This window comes from Trichomonas vaginalis, chromosome IV (assembly GCF_026262505.1).
Source record: "Trichomonas vaginalis G3 chromosome IV, whole genome shotgun sequence".
NCBI lineage: Eukaryota > Parabasalia > Trichomonadida > Trichomonadidae > Trichomonas > Trichomonas vaginalis.
Window position 1 is genome coordinate 39,396,279 of NC_067206.1, and position 16,745 is coordinate 39,413,023.

General features: G+C 34.2%; 8 protein-coding genes and 5 pseudogenes across 13 annotated transcripts, besides 1 other annotated feature; 3 read left to right on the forward strand and 10 right to left on the reverse strand.

The window, feature by feature from the left end:
* Window positions 1-16,745: part of a mobile genetic element that runs on past both edges of the window.
* On the reverse strand, window positions 433-1,218 carry TVAGG3_0249730 (uncharacterized protein; the record flags this gene model as incomplete). Its single annotated transcript, XM_051227977.1, has 1 exon — window positions 433-1,218. The coding sequence occupies one exon, from the start codon at window positions 1,216-1,218 to the stop codon at window positions 433-435; it is 786 nt and encodes a 261-aa protein (XP_051112963.1).
* TVAGG3_0249740 lies at window positions 1,725-2,033 on the reverse strand (annotated as a pseudogene). The gene has a single exon. A coding segment is annotated over exon 1 (309 nt).
* TVAGG3_0249750 (uncharacterized protein) lies at window positions 2,034-2,465 on the reverse strand (the record flags this gene model as incomplete). Its single annotated transcript, XM_051227978.1, has 1 exon — window positions 2,034-2,465. The coding sequence occupies one exon, from the start codon at window positions 2,463-2,465 to the stop codon at window positions 2,034-2,036; it is 432 nt and encodes a 143-aa protein (XP_051112964.1).
* TVAGG3_0249760 (uncharacterized protein) lies at window positions 2,511-2,767 on the forward strand (the record flags this gene model as incomplete). Its single annotated transcript, XM_051227979.1, has 1 exon — window positions 2,511-2,767. A coding segment is annotated over one exon (257 nt), but the record flags the coding sequence as incomplete, so codon positions are not given.
* TVAGG3_0249770 (uncharacterized protein) lies at window positions 2,795-3,652 on the forward strand (the record flags this gene model as incomplete). The annotated part of the gene is made up of 1 exon (XM_001317867.1): window positions 2,795-3,652. One exon carries the CDS (start codon window positions 2,795-2,797, stop codon window positions 3,650-3,652), a length of 858 nt encoding a protein of 285 aa, XP_001317902.1.
* On the reverse strand, window positions 3,734-7,570 carry TVAGG3_0249780 (annotated as a pseudogene). Its single transcript has one exon. A coding segment is annotated over exon 1 (3,837 nt).
* On the reverse strand, window positions 7,621-8,013 carry TVAGG3_0249790 (uncharacterized protein; the record flags this gene model as incomplete). The annotated part of the gene is made up of 1 exon (XM_051227980.1): window positions 7,621-8,013. A coding segment is annotated over one exon (393 nt), but the record flags the coding sequence as incomplete, so codon positions are not given.
* Window positions 8,031-8,503, forward strand: TVAGG3_0249800 (annotated as a pseudogene). The gene has a single exon. A coding segment is annotated over exon 1 (473 nt).
* TVAGG3_0249810 (KilA, N-terminal/APSES-type HTH, DNA-binding family) lies at window positions 8,791-9,615 on the reverse strand (the record flags this gene model as incomplete). Its single annotated transcript, XM_051227981.1, has 1 exon — window positions 8,791-9,615. The coding sequence occupies one exon, from the start codon at window positions 9,613-9,615 to the stop codon at window positions 8,791-8,793; it is 825 nt and encodes a 274-aa protein (XP_051112967.1).
* On the reverse strand, window positions 10,778-11,719 carry TVAGG3_0249820 (organellar and viral DNA polymerase type B; the record flags this gene model as incomplete). The annotated part of the gene is made up of 1 exon (XM_051227982.1): window positions 10,778-11,719. One exon carries the CDS (start codon window positions 11,717-11,719, stop codon window positions 10,778-10,780), a length of 942 nt encoding a protein of 313 aa, XP_051112968.1.
* TVAGG3_0249830 (integrase core domain containing protein family) lies at window positions 12,462-13,013 on the reverse strand (the record flags this gene model as incomplete). Its single annotated transcript, XM_051227983.1, has 1 exon — window positions 12,462-13,013. One exon carries the CDS (start codon window positions 13,011-13,013, stop codon window positions 12,462-12,464), a length of 552 nt encoding a protein of 183 aa, XP_051112969.1.
* On the reverse strand, window positions 13,607-15,798 carry TVAGG3_0249840 (annotated as a pseudogene). Its single transcript has one exon. A coding segment is annotated over exon 1 (2,192 nt).
* Window positions 16,153-16,742, reverse strand: TVAGG3_0249850 (annotated as a pseudogene). The gene has a single exon. A coding segment is annotated over exon 1 (590 nt).

The following is a 16,745-nucleotide window of genomic DNA, read 5'->3' on the forward strand; positions in this document are numbered from 1 at the left end:
GGAGTAGGTTCTGGTTTAAATGTTGGAGTCGGTTTAGGAGTTGACTTTGAACAGGAGTTTGTACTTCCATAGGTTCAGAGTCATTGAAGGTTTTGCTTGCTGAAGGTGTTGGAGTTTGTTTAACTTCAGCTACTTCAGTATTATTTACAACATTTGCTTTATTTCTTTTCAACATCATAACTGCTCCTGCTGTAGCTAGCAAACCTAGTGGGAGACCATATCTTATATAAGGACTTGACCAAATGCTATTTTTGACAGGAGCTGGTGGAACACCTAACCTTGGTGAGACTGCTCTTTGCCATTGTGCAGCTCGTAAGAAATATTCAATAGGTGCTACATAATCGTTTGGTAAAGTTTGTTTCATAGATGGTGAAGGTTCACGAGAGCTTGATGAAGAACTCATTTATAAGCTTTAAAAATAAACGTTCATCTTTATTCCTCACTGTCGTCCGTAGCTAAGTTATAGTCATCTAATCTTATTATGGGGATGCCTGACTGTCTTACCTGAATGGCAAAGCAACAATCCCTCATAAATCCAATAAGTGGCTTTGGTACATTTTCAGTTGCTAGTTCAATAGGTCCTTTAACAGACAATTTGTATGTTATTGGAGCAGTAGATGTTTGACCTTGCTGGAAGCAAAAGTCCACTTCTGTTGGAAAACCACATAAGAAATGTGTGTTGTCATAGCTATCCCATTTATGTTCCACACTACCATCATCCACCAATGACCTCATAACATCTTCATTAAATCCAATCATATCATTGTTTGTATTGCAAGCGTTCGCAACCATTTCATAAAATACAGGTTCATATGATTTTTCAGGTTCTGCAGGCATATTTCCATAAGCTCCCATGGAAAGCTGAAGATATTTAAACTTAGGGTTCTCAAAATTAACATAATAGTTGTCTTTCTTTCTAAATAGTGCCCAAATACTTTTAACATTAATAGGCGTATAAGCTGCTGTAAATGTTGCACTTGAACTATCTGTATTCTTTGAAAATGAACCATCCATAGGAATCCAATCCATAACTTTAACAGGAAAACATAAAGCCTCGTTTGTATAATGTTCTACAAGTTCTGTATAAATGTTAGGGTCTAAAGAGAATGACTTTGGATGAATGAAACATTCATTAAAATCCATCTTTGTTCGAAATAGTTGCTGGGTTACAGTTGTAATAGTAACTGTTCCACTAGCTTCTACTGCCTTCGTTATCATAGTGAATGGTTCATTCCATGGAACAAATTTATTTGTCGTGGATTTGAATCTGAAGCAAATGCAACTTTAAGAGTTGGATTGAAAGCAATGATATCATTTACAGATATAGATGTGCATTGTAAGGCGTCGCTACTGAACTTTACTTTAAGCTGAATGTTTCCTGCAAAAGCTGGAATAAATCGAATAGCTTCTAATGGAAGGAATCTTCTAACAGGAATTCTTAAACGAAGCTTAAAATCAAATGATTTTCCTGCTGTAATTGGACCACTAACAATTTGTCCTGTTCTGCATGTTCCGAATGACTCCATACATCTTCATGTCGAGTCTTTGAGAAAACATCCACTTTCTTTATTTGTTCGGTAGTTTGTGAGTTTGAAGTTATATATGCTTCTTCTCTTGCGTTGTCTTGAGAATATACGATACGACCATTTGCAAGGATTTGATATCCAGCAACTGCATAGAAAGCGTCATCGAAACCAATCCAAAATCCTGGTGGGTTTGTTTTATTGGAACCTGAACCAATTTCTTTATCTACAATAAATTGACCTTCCATTTTATACGTAATGAATGTATTGTAAAGGTCCAACATATTTTCACCAGGAGGTGAGAGATTGAATGTTACCCATGTGTTATCTTTAGCAGTTCCAGGTTGTGATGGAATCTTTGCGTCAGAATATTTTCTATTAGTGTCACCAATTTGAACTGCATTGTCTATGATATCGAAATATGAGCGAATCTGAATGAATATGCTCTGCTGGAGTAAATTCGTTTAACTGTTCGTTCTGCATGTCTTTCCTTCGGATAAAAATATCTATTTACTTCATTATTCTTCTTCTTCTTGGCATTCGTGGTGGAAGTTGTTTCTTGACATTTTCAATGAACTGTACATTCTCTTTTGTCTCAAGTTCTTTCACTGGCGGGTCAGGATTCTTTGACTCGGTTTGTTTTTCAATGAAATTCACGAACTTTGCAATAAGCTCTTGGTTCGTTATTGAAAGTACATCTGGCTTCTTTTCTTCTGGTTCTATTGACTTTTCAGTTTTGAACAGAAGGCTTAAATGGGCTTCGTGGGCTTCGCCCTTGCCATGCACCTTAATGTTGTCGCTTTCTGCATTCGCTAATGGAACCTTTCTTTTTCTTACGTATATTTTACCATCTTTACTCTGACTTACGTAATAGAAAGGATGTTGTATTCCTCTTGCGTCATTTAATATAATAGACTCTCGCTCTGATTTTGACAAGCTCATTTTACATCGGTTAAAGTTTTAATTTTGTTTTTTATCTGCAGTCAAATGACTCATACAAGCCCTACGGACAAGACCCAAGGGGTCATAAATGTTGAAGCATTGAAGAAAGAAATTCGTGAGCAAATTTTATCCGAACTGAAGGAACAAAAACAAGAACAAAAGCCAGAGAGACCAAAGAGAAAACTTAGTGAAAAACAACTTGCTGCATTAGCTGCTGGAAGACAAAAGAACCCACGTTTGCTGGCGAAAAAAGCTAGAGAAGAAGCTGAAGCAAAAGCTAAAGAAGCTGAAGCAAGAAAGAGTAAATGGTTTATTTTTATCCGAATTAAATGTATAGACAAATACCTTTATCTGTTGCGTTCAGTAGTGAAAACCCTGACGTCAAAATAAATGGGAACAGAGTAACGTTTAAGTTTCCAACAGACTGGATTGTGAACATAAATGAAGAGAAGTACATTGGCATAACATCTATGTATATAACACGTGCTTTCAGAAAGGTTGACTTTATACTTCAAGTCGAGATAGAAAATGACGAACAGTCTTTAAGCGCCCAAAACATTCACATATACAAATACTTTAAAGACGATACAACATTGCTACAATGTATGATTTCATTTAATGAGATGTTCGAGAAAAAGTTCAACATTGAAGTACAAACTTTACAGCCTTTACGTGAGTTTCTTGCACAACTGAAAGAAGAAGGTAGTCACCCACAACTTATAGACTTTCATTATGAATTTAATGAAAATGAAGATGGAACTCATGACTGTCAGTTTGTTATATATTCACCATTCAATGAAGTAGCTAAAAAGAAAGAAAATCCATTACGTATAAGATTTCAAATCTCTGAACCAAGTGATGATTTCAAGAATGTTTTCAATTATGATGCAATGCTTCCGAGGAAAAATGAATTTTCCGAAATTAAATTTCCAGGTATTTGGGAAAGAAAGCAAGCTATATTATATTCAAACCTAAGTAAGGGAGTTGAAAATGAGTTCATTGGTCATACAAGAACTTCACCACTTCCTAACCCTAAATACTATAAATTAACTGGCTTCAATCGTGAGTTTTGGATAGACATGTTCTCCACTCATGACCATAACTGCCCAGTGTTCTTACCTCCAGACCATAAGGACTGTCTTTACATTGAAGCACAACTCTTAAACTCTACCATCGCAGTATTGTAAATGACCTCATGGGCTTCGCCCTTGCCGCTAGCGGCTTATTTTTGTCAGCAATGAGGTCATTCGTGATAAAAATAAATGACCTCAGAACTTCAACTTACGAATAAAGCTTGTTTTAGTCGTTATTGAGAAGTTAAACTTTTCAGCAAAGCAAGGACTAGAAGACTTACATAAGTCAAATCCAATCTCTTGACCATCATGAAGTGCTTTGTAAAGTTTCATTAAACTGAAACTCCAGAGTCTTTGTCATATGTTCCTTGCGGAACCATTAACCTTATCTTCATCATAGAAACACTGAACAGAGTCAGGAAACATTTCATTAGCGTTAAAGCAATAACATCTTGCTTCACGCCTTTCATTCTGCAGTGAAATGCAACTTCATTTAAATCATTCGTGAGTAAGTCTATGTAGGTCTTCTTTCCACAAAATATTGACTTGTATGCTAAACTTTGTTTTCCAGGTGTTATTTCTGCAAGTCGCTATGAAATTGACCAAGGTTTTTACCAATGAGAACTCTTCCATATACGTTTCTCAAACTCTTCAGCTAAACGAGGGATATCTTCATTGTAGAGATGCATACTGTCCGTATCGCTATAAAAGATGTCCATTCCTAAGTCCAGCAGTACAGAATACTTCACACATTATTCTCTTCGACATAGACAGAATGTTAACACCAAGTGGACAGAAGTTAAAGTGTCTGCAAATGCTTTTCGTTAGCTTGAAAAATAGTTTTTATCTGAACCATCCAAACCTTCGAACTTCACTATATGGTTGTAGTTTCTGATGGCATATCTTATAGCATCTTTGTCATTTACTATGGTTATTTTTGACTCAATAGGAGATAGAATAGTTTTGCCATAAATACTGTTCAGAAATGAGCTTTTATATTTTCTTGCAAAGGATTTCCTTCTTTCTTATACTTTAACCTTAACTCAAACAACTTCTTTACTTCATCTCTTATTCTAATATCTCTGTTTCCATCGTAATAGTTCCTGCAACACTTCACATTTGACACCTTGATATTTTATGAGGTCTTGTAATGTTATATGGTCAACATACATTAAACAGCAAGTGTTTTGAACTTCTGGGAACGTTAAGTTTCTGGATTTAGTTCAGGGTCACAAAACTATTAAAGGAAAGTGTCTATGTATTCCAATCTCTGTTATCTTAATGAGAACAAAGAAACCGAATATAAACTTTTCACCATGGGTTCCTTTTGGTCGTCATCGAATAAATGTCTCATGAGATACTCTGTGCTTAACATTTCTTCCTTCAATACTTTCGGTATACCTTCTAAAGTATAAAGTCTTGCTATAGCGGATGGATATAATGAAACAGCGTCGAAATCAGCAATGAGTTTCTTTTCGCTCTTTTGTTTAATGTTATCTGACAGCATACATCTTCCACCTTGAATGCATCTCGAAATAAATTCTCTAGGTTTATTTGAGAGGTCATATAAATTTCCATTCGGGAAGTACACTCTGTTCTCAAACAATTTGTTAGCGATTGAACAAATACTAACGTAGTCATAAACGTTTAAATCAAATTCTTTCAATATGTCATTGCGAACTTAACAAACCTTCTCTTAAAATTCTTACATCTGTTTGCCAGTAAAACGTGCTATATTTTTCTAAGTCGAAGTGGTTCTCATCTATTCTGCAACCTTTGATGGAATCTATGTTTTTCATAAATGTATCAATATCTTTACAAACTTACATGCTTCAGAAATGACACCAGTTCTGTTGTCATTTGCTAACAAAACACTGCTGTAGTAGTTGTATGGAAATACTTCTTTCGGTCCTGTTTGTAAGTTAAACATAGCAGGAAATAGTTTAAGCTTCTTATTTATAACACTGTAAGAGTCTTTTATAATAATTGCCCTTCCTTTATATAAGCCAGTTATTTGCATTGTTCGTGAACCTTTAATGATGGGAGTTCCTTTCACTTCTGTCATGTGTCTTAAGATGAAGTTTATATCATAACTGAGGTTATGGAAATATTATTAAACTCCTTGTCAGGAAGTCGTTCCAAAAAATTCTGTTGCACAGTTCTGACCCAAATGCTTTGACTCACTGAACCATCTTTCACTGTCATAACAGATGTTAAAGGCTTTATGAAAGCCATCTGTGCTACACTCAAAGTCAGCAAAGAAAACGTGCTCAGGAATGAACTTGCACTTATATTTTTATTTACTTCTTTTGACTCGGCTTTCTTCTTCAGTTGTCACAATACTTTGGAGCATATGTCAAATCTTTAATGGTGCAAGGTTCTGTTTTATAAAGTCAGTCGTATATGTGAAAAGTTCTCCATAAGAAATAGGTTCGAAATATTTGCACTCCCACAATGTTTTCATAACATCCCATAGGGTGTTGTTCTATCATAACGAACTATATATTTATCTCTCTCTTTGTATAAATCTTCATCTGTTTCTCAATGTTCATTCCACCACACTCCTTCAAGATTTCTATATAGTTGCGAATGAAATATGTTGTCATTGGTAATCTTTCATTTAGCATGTAGTGGTCTTCAACAAGAAGTAAGTCAATAGTTCGAATAGTTTCACATTCTTTTGGTATGTATCTCTTTATTTCATTATGTCTTGAGTCATTGAAGTAACCAATGGTAACATTAAATGCTATACCTGTTGCGTCAGAAATTTCTTGTACTTTACTTTGAGGAAAGTCTCTAACACGAATGACTTCTCTCATGTGGTCAATAGTCTCTCATCTACTCCAGCCTGAATGCAAGCATAAACGAAACAATTGTCTTCTGTCATAAGTGCTGCAGTTCTTTTGTTCAATTCATTGAAGATTTGGTAGCGCTCAAGATTTATAGGTAATGTGCAAAGATACTTCCAGAACTGACCGCTTCTCTTCTTATAAAACTTCTTTTCACCATTTCTTCCAAAGTTTCTATAAGTCTGTTTCTGTTTGTTAAGAGCTTTCCAAAATGGCTTTCTGTCTTTGTCAGTGTGCTTTCATCTCTATATGGTCTCTTTTTTGGTTTGCCTTTCTTTACATCTGACATCGTTAAGCCTTCATATTCTGTTAAGTCATACATCTTTATTTCGGTAAGATTCTTTATGTTTGTCAAGAAGAAGTCATAGTGCATTTCAACAATACCTGCAGCATTTGCTTCTATCTCTGATATAAAGTTCTCCTTCAAGAGCTGATGTAGTAATGTTCCAATATTATTGAGGTTTAACGTAGAACATTCATACTTTCCACCAAGTTTATAACATACCATCCATCTCTGTTGGGAGTTTATTTTAATCTTCCCTAAGAGTCTCATGAAAACCTTACCGAAATGTTTGTGTAAATATTCTCTGTTCGGTTCATCTAAAGCTTCGATGTTAAAGTCAATGAGTCTATTGCCTGACTTCACATTTCTCTTCCTATTCTCTTCATCTTTCTTTAACCATCTCTCACCTTCTTTTGGTTTGTCGTCAATGGAACGAATGACATCGTTAGCTTTGCGAACTTGTTCTATAGCGCTCTTAAACATCTCTCTTCTCTGTTGTTTCAGTGTGGCGTCTCTTCTTCTTGTTTCACCAACGTTTGCATTTGTTATGTCAAACATTTCTCTTCTTACTTCATGAGGTACAGCTCTTCTTGTTTCACCAACGTTTGCATTTGTTATGTCAAACATTTCTCTTCTTACTTCATGAGGTACTGAACGTCTATGATATAAGTCAATAGCAACGTCATTTAAAGGAAATGCTCTTGCATGGACTTCGTCCTCGCCGCGTTGCGGCTTTATGAACTCATGAATTCTATCATAACTTATAGCACCATTGTAGTCATTGAGGATGTCAGAGAGTGCTTTTTTGTTTGTCGCGTAATGTTTTGCTACTTCTATGTTAGCTTCTGTTAGAAGTTGTTTTATTTCCGAGTGTTCTAACTTAGACAACTTCCGATACATCTTTAGTAGGAAATAAAAAAAATATTTTTTGAAAAATAAACTTAGAAAAATTATTTCTTTCTATATTTGCCATTCCGAACTTCGAAAAGATGTTTTATACCAGCATAGAATTTTTCTCTAGAGCTTAGTCTTATATTGTTTTCATAACAATATTTTCTATATTCTTCATATAAAGCCTTTTTTTCATACATTTCATAAGGACAATCTAACCAGAATAGCGCATATCCATTTTCGTTATCTAGGTCTCTATATGTTTCTTCTGTTTGTAGAATTTCGCTTTCTCTATTTAGTTCTATGTCTATATATTGTGGCTTAAAAAGATGTGGGCAAGAAGGGTCTGGCGCTATGTAAAAAGTTAATTTTTCTGTCATCTTTCCTATCGGATAAAAAATATTTTTTGAAAAAATTAGATTAGATTTTTTAAAGTTATTTTTCAAAATAATTTAATATTTTTATTTTAATGAAACACATGCAAGATTGCAAGTTCTTTTCATACAATGCTCTCGCTACTGCCATCAAGAATGAGTTCAATAATGCTTCAAATGTTAATGTTATCTTTAACAAGAAGTTTGTGAAAGAATCTAAGTTTGGTCAGTATGTCAGACCATTAGCTATCGTCATTGACCGCAAACGTTATACTTCACAAGAGTTAGCAGTAGTTTTGAAACAAAAGAGTTTCTTCGTGAATGTCAAAGATACTCATTATACTGTCATAAAGAACTCTAACATTGACTTCTTCAGTATTGCTATGAATCTTTCCGAACAGAAGAATATAAGAAGGGTGAAACAAATGTGAAATATTATCCTTCATCTCTGAAGACAATAACGAACAAAGATGTTATACAGAAATTCTTACCAAAAGTTGAAGAAGCTTCTATTGACATTGACGAAGAAAGTGAAATGGTTGAAGAAATAGACCCTGAAGCTATTTAAGCAAAAATATATTTTTGGTTAGTCTTCATATGGATATTTTACAACAATTCCCCAATGTATAAACTTTTCATACGCTTTTTCATAAGCTTTATATACCTTCAGAAATTTTGCATAATCTTTAGAAGCATTTAGATATTGTTTAAATGCTTTGTATGTCTTCAGAAATTTTTGTATAATCTTTTACATGTTGTTCGTTCTCTTCTCTGTCATGAGTTCCGAATATTCTAAATTCATGTTCTTTCATATGAGATAAAATTTTATAAAAAAATAAATTAGCTTAGATTTTTTTATTCTTCCTCTTGAAGTTGTCGAAATATTCTGTTCTTTTCCTTCAGTAGCGGTAAGTCTTCTTTGAAGGTAAGTATTGTACAACCTTTCATATCATAGTGTGTTTGAGGAAGAGTATTTTTGACAATTTCTTTTATTTGCTCATTCGGTGTCATTGAAATCGGTAAGTTTTCACGATAGAACCAGTTTCTGTCAGATTTGTAAATCTTAGCAAGGTCGTAAAAGCTTTTGTTGTTTCTTCTGACTAAATGCAACATAACCATATCTCTATCTTCTTCTTTCTCCAACTCTTCAGTATATATCATATACTTATAACTCTTTTCCTTTCCTTTTGGTACTGAACGTGGTATTCTTTTCTGTATGCTTTTGTCTTTGGATTCAATGACTTCATCTTTTGCTTGAAGTTTCTTTTCCATCTCTCCACGTTCTGCTTTATATAGTTCATCTAACATCATGAAAATATAACAAGCATAACGAGGTGAAGCCCACATTGCTACAGCATTTACTAAAAGTCTATGAACATAATAACCTTTCAAACCAGGAGCCAAATTCTTTCGATTTTCGAATGGAATCTCTTCCCTCGGTTTTCCGAGGGAAGCAATCATATGAGGAAATTCTTCTAAAAGTTCTCTTGCCTGTTGGTTTTCAAACCAATGATATGCTTGCTTTGTAGAACTAAGAGCATTCATTATACTTTGCATTTGGTACATGTCATCTTTGACCGAACGAATGAGGCGAAGTTGTTTGTTATATTGTATGTATTCGTATTCTTCATTTATGGCTTCATGAACGATAGCAGTTGTTGTGTTCTCTGATGTTGACATTACTGTTCTTACATACAAAATAAAAAAATAAATAAAAATAAAACTAACTTTATTTTCTGACTTTCACAAAAGACCAAAAATAAACGCTTTACATGTATTTTTCAGCAACTTCGTCAAATAATTTTATAGCTTTATCTATCTCATCTACTTCAAACGTTTCTTTACCTTTTATGGGAGCACCATACATTTTCTCAAAAACTTCAAGCAGTTCTGTTTCAGCAGCTCTCATATCATTAACAAACACAACCTTGACTATATTGACTGTACTGTCATATCTTTGAGTTATATTATATGTTCTTCCTATCTTATATCTTTTTGTATTGAAGTCCTTCGGTTTCTGAACGATATAAAGTAAGCCTTCACTGCAACGTTCCGTATCGAATGAACCATAAGTTATGAGGTTATATCCAACAACTGGGTCAATCCATAACAAAACTATTGGTATAAGACTTTTGTCGATGAGATATGCTGTAGTTCCATAGAATCTTACTGATATCATAAGCTCAGGATTTCTTGTCAAAATTTTCTGAGTTGAAGCATTTCTAACCCAGTCGTGTGTTTTCTTTCCAGATGGAAATATAATGTCTGACAAAGAATATTTGTTGTATTTCTTTGAGTATCTTACGTTTAAATCACCTATTCTAACCACTTTGGTGTCATTGTCTATCTTTTTAACTGTTTCAAACTCAATGTTTGACATTTCTGTTCTTACATACAAAATAAAAAAAATAAATAAAAATAAAACTAACTTTATTTTTTCTGTCTTAAGGAAATTCATGATTTTTGGTCATTTTTCAATAAAAATATATTTTAGGTGAAGAGGTTAGATCTCACCTGTTTTCTCACCTGTTTTCTCACCTGTTTTCTAACATGGTCTAAAACACACAAAACTCATGATTTTTGGTCATTTTTCAATAAAAATATATTTTAGGGTAGAAGGTTAGATCTAACCTGTTTTCTAACCTCTTTTCTACCCCAGTTATTTTATAAGCGTTTTACATGGTAAACGTTATTTTTGGAATTTTGTGAAAACTCAACGGTTTGACACATGCCCTAAAAATTATTTTACTCAGAATTTTGTTGCTGAATTCAATAAAAATATATTTTAGGGTAGAAGGTTAGATCTAACCTGTTTTCTAACCTGTTTTCTACCCCAGTTATTTTATAAGCGTTTTACATGGTAAACGTTATGAATTCGTGAGACTCTAAACAGTTTTGTAGCTTCTATTTCTTCGCTGAGGATATCGAATGTTTTAACTATGCCAAAAGTCTCTTTATACTTCTTCTTGACGTCAGATAGAAGGAAATCGTCAGCTGTTGGATAGTTTTTGTTCAGAAATTCTAACATGTCCATTTTATTTTCTACCGGCTTCTCTGCTTCTTTCTTTAAGTCTGCATAGTCGTTTCTCATACGTTCTATCTCTTTGACGGAGTAGTTATATTTCCTAATTGCTGCTTTACATTTTGAACATTGCGGGTTCATTTTTGCGTTATATTCTGAAACCTTACCTGCTAAAACAACTAAAGCGTCAATTGCTCTCTTCATCTCAAACATAGCGGGTCTTATTTGTTTATTCCATACTTTACCTCTTCTATCTTTATCTCTTATCTGCCATACACATTCAGCAACTAACGAAACAAAGTTGTCGTAGGTCTTAAATTCTTCAGATTTATATATGTCAGAAATATTTTTATAAACCATGTCGCAATCTTTGTCCATAACTTTATGGTTGCAATGAAATCCTAGAAACTCATAGTTTACCTTTCGTATGAACTTCTTTATTTCTACTGAGTCAGTTGGTTTCACTTCAATTTCGTCGAATTCAGGAATAGTGAGTTTTTGTTGTTGGATTTCAGGTAGTTTAGGCAAATGGTCAATAATGTCCTGCATTTCATAAAGATATTCTTCATTTGTTTCATCTTTCGCACTACAGTCTAAATTACTTGTTAAAAGTTCTTGCTTTATCTTCTGGATTTCTGTTTCAAAAGTATATGAAGAAGGAATGAAGCTTTTCATTTCTACTAACATTGACGTAGGATTCATAACTAACGAGTTTGGTGCTGTTGTTGTTTGAAGTGTTGTAGAACCTATTGTTGAAATCATATCTTTTATACAAAATAAAAAAAAATAAAAAAATAAAACTAACTTTATTTTTTTATCTTAAGGAAATTCATGAAAATTCAAGAGGGTAGAAATGAGGTTAGATCTAACCATCTACCCGACATTCTCGTCAAATACAAAAAAATGACACTTTTTCATTAGATAACTGTTATTTTTTGACGAAGTGAAGGTTGACACTTCGTCAAAAAAATCCCTGAAATCATATCTTTTATACAAAATAAATGAAATAAAACTAACTTTATTTTTTCTATCTTAAGGAAATTCATGAAAATTCACGAGGGTAGAAAACAGGTTAGAAAACAGGTTAGATCTAACCTTCTACCCTAAATTATATTTTTGGGTCCTTTACACTCATTACGAAGAAGTCTTGACAAAACATTTACGAAGAAGTCTTGACAAAACATTTACGAAGAAGTCTTGACAAAACATTTACGAAGAAGTCATGAAAATTCACGAGGGTAGAAATGAGGGTAGAAAACAGGTTAGATCTAACCTCTTCACCTAAAATATATTTTGGGTGTAAATTTCATTGACTGACTGACTGACTGACGGCACAAAGTGGCTTAGCGAAAACATTAATATATAAAATTCATGAAAATTCATGAAAATTCAAGAGGTGAAAAAAGAGGTGAGATCTCACCACTTCACCTAAATTATATTTTTGGTACCATTAATAATACATGACTGTTCTCATTCATGTCTGATTTACATCTAATGAAAAAGTTTAGAAGAATTTTCTTATTCTTTCTGGCATATTTTTGTCTTTCCAGTACTCCCGCTCTAATGGTCCCAGATGTGTTGGCTTTGACTCTCTCAAGTTCTTAGATGGTATAACATCTTCAACGCCTCCTTCATATCTTACTTTATAAGTGTCATCGTTTATGTTGTAGTCAAGTATTTCAATAACCACTCCTCGCTTTGCTTCGTCAATGGTTTCAGCAAGTTTGCCATTACTACTTTCGACTAATTTATGACGAGGATAAAACGCTATGGAGTCGTCAGCAGCTTTTATAAGATATCCATTACCTTGCGTAGAGTCTACGATATAATAATTTCGACTTAACCTTAAACGTTTCTTTGTCAACGGTTTGTCGTCAAGAACTACACGAACTTTTGTACCAGGAATGAGGGTAAATTGTGTTGAATTTCTGATATTTTGTGTTTGGCTTCGTTTCTTTTGTATATACTTTTCTTCTTGTTGTTGTGTCATTGAATTTGGTGTATGTCCTGTTGTAGAATGTGTTGAGGAATTATATACTTCGAGAAAATGTTTCATTGTTTCTTCGGTAAAGTCTCGCTCTTGATTTAAATCTCTGAGCGTTCTTATGAAGCGGTTTATGATGCCGAGTATGTTATGGTTATGGTCTTCAGTAGTGTAGTGAGTTATGTTATGCTTAATGAGAAAATCTGTGATTTCATTGCTGAGGTATGCACTGTCTTGGTCTGATGTTAAGTACTTGGGCTATGTTCTGCTACAAACTTTTGTAAAACTCTTAACACTTCACGAGTTCCTTTATTTTTCATTGGATATGCATATGCTTTACGAGTGTTAACATTAATAAAGATGAGGAATGGTTTATGTCCTCCTTTTCTGCTTTGAATGAGAGTGTCAAATTGGTATGCGTCAGGAGTGTTGGAGTAAATTGGTAAAAAGTAGTCGTAAGGGTTTATTTTTGTTTGATGTACAACATTTTTGTCAAAGAACCTTTTCACTTCAGCTCTGTTAGTAAATCCCCAACTCTTTGCAGCTTCATTGAACTTCTTAAATGACCTCCATGGATGTTGTTCGAATACTTCTTTCAAGCTCATTTATGTAAAGTTAAAGATTTTATTCAAGACGGTAAGCCCGCAAAGCAGGCTCAAGCGCGTTCATTGAACGCGGTACCATGCAAATACAGTCACAAATGGTGGCATGTAATCTGCACCCGAGCCTGTTGGATTTGTTGTGAAAGTATGGACATGATTTCCTCCTGGTTCAGTTGGTCGAAAAGTCTTTTTGCTGAATTGTTATAAGATGGAGATAAAACATCATTGCCAGCATAATATTCTGAGTTGTATAATGGATGGTCTCTTAATGAGTGACTATGGTCACCAGAAAAGTTTGTAGTTCCTGTATGAGTGTGCGGTGGAAGGTTTGCTTCAGTAATTTTCTTTGAACCTCCTGTTTCCTTTGAAGAGTTAGCACAGTATAAGAATTTATCTACAATCTGTTCCCACGCACCAAAACCTAAAACTTTTGAAGGATTTGTTGAGTTCATTGACGTATAAATAGAGCCTATAGGATATAATGTTTCAAGAATCTGAGTCTTTAATGTTTGAAGCTCTGTTTTGTCTGCCTTCTTATTTAACATTGCTGGTAGTTCATGTGCTTCAAAGTTTCTGGCATGACTTTCAATGTTCCTGCAACTGTTATCTAAACTGTTTAGTGTATCTTTTACGCTTGTACTTGGATTCTCTAAAGGTGCACTTGAACCAAGGTCAAAGTTCAATATTATGTCGTCTGCTCTAACAGTAGTGAAGGATTTATGTGTATGGTTCTTGTCAGCCTTTTTATCTAACATTGCTGGTAGTTCATGTGCTTCAAAGTTTCTGGCATGACTTTCAATGTTCCTGCAACTGTTATCTAAACTGTTTAGTGTATCTTTTACGCTTGTACTTGGATTCTCTAAAGGTGCACTTGAACCAAGGTCAAAGTTCAATATTATGTCGTCTGCTCTAACAGTAGTGAAGGATTTATGTGTATGGTTCTTGTCAGCCTTTTTATCTAACATTGCTGGTAGTTCATGTGCTTCAAAGTTTCTGGCATGACTTTCAATGTTCCTGCAACTGTTATCTAAACTGTTTAGTGTATCTTTTACGCTTGTACTTGGATTCTCTAAAGGTGCACTTGAACCAAGGTCAAAGTTCAATATTATGTCGTCTGCTCTAACAGTTGAGAAGGATTTATGTGTATGTTCTTTATCTGCTTTCTTATCTAATGTAGCTTGAAGTTCATTTATATCGGAGATATTGTGTTTATGAGATTTCAAAACTTTGTTCATTGCGTCAAGTTCATCTTTGTCTGCTTTACTTTTAATAGCATCTTCAAACGTTATTTTTGTCTTAACTCTCAAAGTAAATTTTGGTTCAACTAATACACCGTTAACAAAGAAGTATGAAGCATAAATTTCACCGGTATAACCAAATGTTTGTGGTGCTATACCTGTGTCATACTGTACAGTACAGTGTATGTCATAACCTTTAGCACGAATGAATTTATATCTTCTTTCATTAACATTTTTCGTCTTCACTTTTTCACCCTGTGTTAAATATCCATGATAGTCCGTTATAATCTGTTCGTCTGAACTTATATAATGAACATGGTTTTTATCTGCTTTACTATTTAATGTAGCTTGAAGTTCATTTATATCGGAGATATTGTGTTTATGTTCTTTATCTGCTTTTTCGGCTAATTTCTCTTCTATCTCATTTATTTCAAGTTCATGCCTACCACCACCTCCCGAAGAAGTATTTTTCTTCAGCTCTTGAAGAACGTCCACTTCGCCATCTTTGGTGTCAATAATGAGACTTTGAGTTAAAACCTTTCCTGTCTTAATGGATGTTTGTAAAACTTCTTCTTCACCGTGTTCGGGGTCATGGTCGTCATCATATCTTGTGAAATCAGAGATGTTGTCATACATTAAGCATATCTGTCTCAAAAGTTCTGCTATTTGAAACTGGAACGAAAGATATACAGAACTTTCATCATCTCCTAAAGTCAAGTCTGCTTTCTTAAGTATTTCTTGAATGTATGCAATGAGAACAGAGTACCTTGGAAAATATTCGAACAATATTTCATTAGCTGTTGGTTTTGGTGGTTCTTTTGGAGTTTCTGTTGTTTCAGTTCCTTCTGTAGGTTCTTTTGGAGTTTCTGCATCTCTTGACTTCAATGCTCTTGCTCTCAAAGACCTAAATGTTAGAGCACCGGGTTTTACAAAGGACTTTATAAAAGCTTTAATAGTTCCTGGTAAGTTATTGTTAGCATTAAGTAAGTTCCTTATGCTTCCATCATGTACGTCCATAGCACTATGTAAAAAATCTATACTTTTCTTGTAGTCAGCAATAGACTGACTGTGATTTTTTAAAGATTTGTCAATACCTTTAAGCCAATCTTCATGCATGTCTGATACTGAGCCAAGAATATCATTTGCTTCCTTTAGTGTATTTTGTGCTTCTCGTAAAGTATCCAATCCCGTACGTGCATTGTTTGCTATACGTCTTACAGTATCTATTTGACTCCTTGTTTCTTGCATCCAACCAGATAAAGTTTTAATTGTATCCGAACCATTTGAAATGAAGTTCAAAGCATTTTTAACGTCATCTAAAGCTTCTTCACCAAGTACTGCCCATATCTTTCCGATTTGGTATTGAAGAACTCCATATGAAGCAGCTGTTAAACCAGTATTTATAAGGTTCCATATCCATGATTTAGCAGTTTTTCCATCCTTTCCATCTACACATCCAAACCGTTCTCGCCTTGAGGTCCTTGTATTCCTTGTATTCCTTGTATTCCTTGTGGTCCTTGAGGTCCGGTGTCACCCTTCTCTCCTTTCAGTTCATCTTTATGTTCGTTATAATATTCTAATGTCATAAGGTGTACATCATTACTGCTACCAGCAACGCCAAGAATTTGTTTCTCATTCATGACTAAATTCTTTAGGCATTTAATGTTGTCGTCAAATCGAAAGCTCTTTAACAATTCAATGAGAACATTCAGTACTTTCACTAATGAGGCATCTACTGTAGAATTTATATATTGCACCGTTCCATCATTTATGATGGGAACCTTGCTTGTTGTAATGAATGGGTCATAAGTGTTAAAAGTATCGAAATCAATGACTTTTTTAGTTTTTCCATCGTCAATGACTAAATCATTGCCTTCAATGGTTAAAGTTGAGTTTTCGTTTACTAATTCATGTGCTCTTCTTGCTTCATTTGTTTCATACGCATATGCAGCAATAGTCATATT